The following is a 4464-nucleotide window of genomic DNA, read 5'->3' as shown; positions in this document are numbered from 1 at the left end:
AGTACTCCATTACATTCATATACCATAACTTGCTCAGCCATTCCCCAATTGATGGGCATCCCCTCCATTACCAATTCTTTGCCACCACAGAAAGAGCTGCTATAAATATTTTTGTACATGTGGGTTCTTTTCCCATTTGTATGATCTCTTTGGGATACAGACCTAGAAGTGGTACTGCTGAGTATGCCCTAGTTTTTATTAATAACTAGCATTTGTATAGCATTTGAAGAGTTGCAAAGAACTTTGTGTTGTCCCATTTGGTCCTACTTTATGTTCTCTTCGACCAAGCAGTCTAATATGTCTTCCATATTACAAAGTTTAAGACACCTGTCCCCCTAAGTCCTATCAAAGATAAACATCCCCTGTTCCTTCCTTTGAATCAACAAGCACTCCTATCTATATACCAGGGACTATGGTAGGTGCTGGGGATACAAAAACAAAAACTGGAAACAATCCCTACTCCTGGCATGATCTCAAGGCCCTTCACCAACCTGGTCCTTCAGCATGTCAGTGCCATAACCAACATGTAACACTAAGAAAGGTAGTATACCTGTTAATTTTTACATGTTCGAGGATAATTCAATCTGATAAACATTTATTAAGCACCTGCTATGTGCCAGACACTGTGCTAAGTGCTGGGGATACAAAAAGGCAAAAGAGAGTCTCTGTCCTCAAGGAGCTTACAATCTAATGGGGTATAGGGAAAGTAAAGGCATTTTAGCATTGCTATAGATCTGCAATCAACGGACAGGGTCCAAACCCAGTCTAGCTATTTATGCCTTTCGTGACCACACAGAAGTCACTTTGGTTCTCTGGGCCTCAGATTCCTCAACTGTCAAATAAGTGCCAAGGTCCTTTCCAGCTGTTTTGTTTGGGTCGAGTAACTTTTTTTTTCTTTTTAAATTGAAATCTAGTCTTTATTTTATTTTATTTTATTTTTGGTGAGGCAATTGGGGTTAAGTGACTTGCCCTGGGTCACACAGCTAGTAAGTGTCAAGTGTTTGGTCTGGGGCCAAATTTGAAGTCAGGTCCTCCTGACTTCAGAGCTGGTGCTCTATCCACTGTGCCATCTAGCTGCCCTAACTTTTTCTTTAAGAGAATGTCCTGGCAGACCTGGACGCCATTCGGATTCTTTGGGGGGCCCTGCCCTTCGGCAGGAACCCTAACTCTCAGGAAGAAGCTGAGCTGGGAGCAGACGCCGCAGAAGTGCGCCAGCCCCGCCCTCTACGGGTCTCAAGCTCCAGCCTCCGGCCGCGCAGAGGTCTGCCCCTTTAAGGGACGCAGCGGAAGTGACGCAAGGTCCTCCGCGAGTGTCGGGGAGCCGGAGGCCGCCGGGACAGCGCAGTCTCCACGTGCCCCCGGCCCCCCACCAGGCCTGAGGGTCTCGCGTCCCCGGCAAGCCGGGAGTGTCTGCCCGCGCGCGCCCTCCAGCCTCACTCTACGGACGGAGTCATGTCCGTGAGCGGAGATGCGACCGCTGGGGTGAGTCCTGTCCCGACCGACCCTGTTTGCGGCTCTGCGTCTAGCGGACAAATGATTGGCTGTTGGCCGCCGTCCTCCGCAGCCTATTGGTCGGAATGACTGTTATTGGTGCCGGGCTTTGAATGGGGTTTAAAGAGACAGCGGCCAAAGTCGCCCCGGCCGAAAGTGCCCGGGGTGGGCGGGGGTCTCCTCGGACCTGCTGCTGGGGAGGCCGAATTTTCCGAGATGAGAAGCTCCCTGTAGGCGCGGGGGTCGGAGGCGCTTGGCTGTATCGCGTGGAGGAAATGCGGGCCACTGTCTCCGAGCTAAGGCTCCCGGGGCAGGCGCTCCCCCCCGCCCCCCGCTGGCGGCCTGCTTCCGGGTGGAAACTGACGGAGGGCCGCAGCAGGGTAGGGGCCGCAGGGTCGCGCCTCGCACCCGAGGCTGGGGAGCTGGAGGCTGGGGAGCCGGCCGCCCGTCGGCAGGCGGAGCGCCGCGTGTGAGCCGCGCAGCCGGCGCTAGGTTCTGCGATCTACGAGCGGCGTCTCCGGACAGTTTTGTCCCGTGTGAAATGAGAGGATTGGGCATGTTTGGTGTCACCTTGTCACTCTGTTGACCCCTTCTCGGAATAATTTTTAAATGCATAAAATAAAATATGTAGTATTGCGAAAGAATCCAATTACATTGAAAGTTATAAAATCCAATTACATTGCAAGTTATAAAAAAAAAAATTGGCAGCACATAGTCACGCCCGCCGATTGTATAATCTTTGAAGTCCCTTCCTGCTGGTTACCCTGGGATCCCCCTCCCCCATATCCAGAGGCGAAGGGACTACTCCACACGTTCCCGAATTGCTTCTTTTCTCTTCTTCTTCACTAACCCTTACTGCTCATCTTGTCCTTTTCCCCCCTTAGCCTACAGATGCTTAGCGTGCAGATGCCCTGCTTCAGACTCCCTGGTCCCCTCCAGACTTTGGAGTTTGAGGGAGCCGTTTGGTGTGGGCCAAGACTTGACCGTCACCCCTTCCTCCCAGGAGCTACTTCCTTACAATCGTAGATCAATTGTAGACTCACGGAATTGGAATCGATCTCAGAGGTCATGTGGTACAGCAACCCTTACTCTCTACTATCTCGATGGCAAATGTTTGGCCAAGTCTGCTTGGCGGCCTCTGCCACTGTTGCCTGGAGCCAAGCAGAATAAGTATTCCCTCTCTCAAAGGTTGTCCTTCCTAGCGTTTAAAGAGACTTCATTTAGGTAAATAAACATCTCTAGTTCCTCCCACAGATCCTAATGTGGCCTGATTCAAGTCATCCTCAAGGGCTCCTGCTAGTCACTGAGATAACACCATAGCCATGATTGGCCAAGGTGTATCTGGGGTACTGGGGAGAAAGGGGAATTTATCTCCACTGTCCACACCACTCAGAATTAAAAGATTCCCTGCCATACCGGGAAGTGCCATTCCCACTTGGAATTTCTGAGCTCTGAAATGCTCTTGACTCATTTCTGTGGGCTCCCTCATCTATCCAGTGGATGTACTGGAACACAGCAGAGATTCCTGTTAGACAGGTCAAGGTTTTTGTGGTTTTTTTTTTTTTTATTTAAGGCAATTGGGGTTAAGTGACTTGCCCAGGGTCACACAGCTAGTAAGTGTCAAGTGTTTGGTCTGAGGTTGGATTTGAACTCAGGTCATCCTGACTTCAGGGCTGGTGCTCTATCCACTGTGCCACCTAGCTGCCCCCAGGTCAAGGATTTTGGGCTTGACTTTGGTGTGCTCTCTTTGGATACGTTTATTTGAGAGATGGCTGTGATGGACAGCAGCAAATTGACATATCCTTTATATACTCAGCTGCAGTAAGTCTCCGCCTCCCCCTCCCCCCTCCTCATAGGCCTAGGGCAGGGAAAACAGGCATCAGGTAGTAGCTGGACTCAATTTCAGTTAAATGTGATCCTATTTTCTGGCCTTCAGGGCATAAATCCTCCTTCCTGGTCCCTTGGCAGATATTCTCAGAGAACCCTACCAAGAGGAAAGAATGTGTCCCTTCTGGTTCCAAGTCTCAATTTCTGTGTCTAGGAGTTTCTTTGCTCATGAAACCAGAGGAGGGGATTTGTGTCTCCACAACAGACCGATGAAGAATGATTTGTTTTCTCTTAGGCTCCTCCTTCCTTCCTCCTGTCCCATTGCCATCACTTACCACGTTTCTAGAACATTTGAAGTTATAGGCACAATGGTGACTTTAGCATTTGGGTAGCACCAGTGGTTGTGTAGATGGGGTTTTTGTCCACTTTGGTGTGGGTCACTGAGCTTTCCAACTGTCAGTGACTCAGCACAAGTTGTCCAGTGTGTGGCCACCTCCGATGTTGCTCCAAAGAACACCCCCCTTCCCCTTTCCCTCCCCCCCTTCCAGTTCTGACCCCACCCTCCTGGTGGTTGGCCTGATGACACTTATCTCCCTTCCCACCTGGGTGGATCCAGGACCGCCTTCAAGTACTCCCTTACTCAGTCTTGCTTCCAGGGCTCAGAGTCCTGTTGGTAAGTATAGCTGCCTGTACCCTTCATCTTTGTTTGGCCATTGGAAAAGCCTTATTCCTCCCAGGTAAGGCAGGAAGGTCACTTGAAATTTAATCCAAGACTTTGAAGAAAGTGGAGGGGATGGCATCAGAGTAACAGAGTAGTGACCCTCCGGCAGCCTCTTGAGGTCTCTGTTGTTCTGGGATTCTGGATTTACAGGGGAAAGGGTTCGGAGGAGGGTAATAACTCTGGGTTCTCTCTCAACAGGAAGGAAACAGCCCAAAGATGAGAGTGATCCGCGTGGGTACTCGCAAGAGCCAGGTGGGATAGGGGTTCATGCTGTTGTAGACACCAGGAATCAGAGTTTGGGGGACGTAGGGAACTCAGCTGCTTCACCACTCCAAGTGGGGCAGCTGCAGAAGATAGGCTTTAGTCTGGTCTCTACTGAGAAATGTTCTAAGGCTGGACTTCTTTGGAGAGGGGCTAAAATTGTT

The 4464-nt window shown here is 50.5% G+C and overlaps 1 protein-coding gene across 2 annotated transcripts in view; it reads left to right on the top strand.

Annotated features, from left to right (window-relative positions):
- The first annotated feature begins 1350 nt into the window (after nt 1-1350).
- HMBS (hydroxymethylbilane synthase) overlaps nt 1351-4464 on the top strand; it is a 7514-nt gene continuing 4400 nt past the window's right edge. Inside the window, exons 1-2 of one of the 2 annotated variants that reach the window (XM_027835653.1) lie at nt 1351-1482; nt 4238-4291. In XM_027835653.1, the coding sequence (XP_027691454.1) occupies nt 1453-1482; nt 4238-4291 (84 nt within the window). In that variant the 5' untranslated portion in view covers nt 1351-1452. The other variant, XM_027835652.1, reaches the window with a different exon arrangement.

The sequence above is a fragment of the Vombatus ursinus genome, unplaced genomic scaffold, assembly GCF_900497805.2.
Source record: "Vombatus ursinus unplaced genomic scaffold, bare-nosed wombat genome assembly UNPS02014816.1, whole genome shotgun sequence".
Lineage (NCBI taxonomy): Eukaryota > Metazoa > Chordata > Mammalia > Diprotodontia > Vombatidae > Vombatus > Vombatus ursinus.
This window is presented reverse-complemented; position numbering and strand designations above follow the sequence as displayed.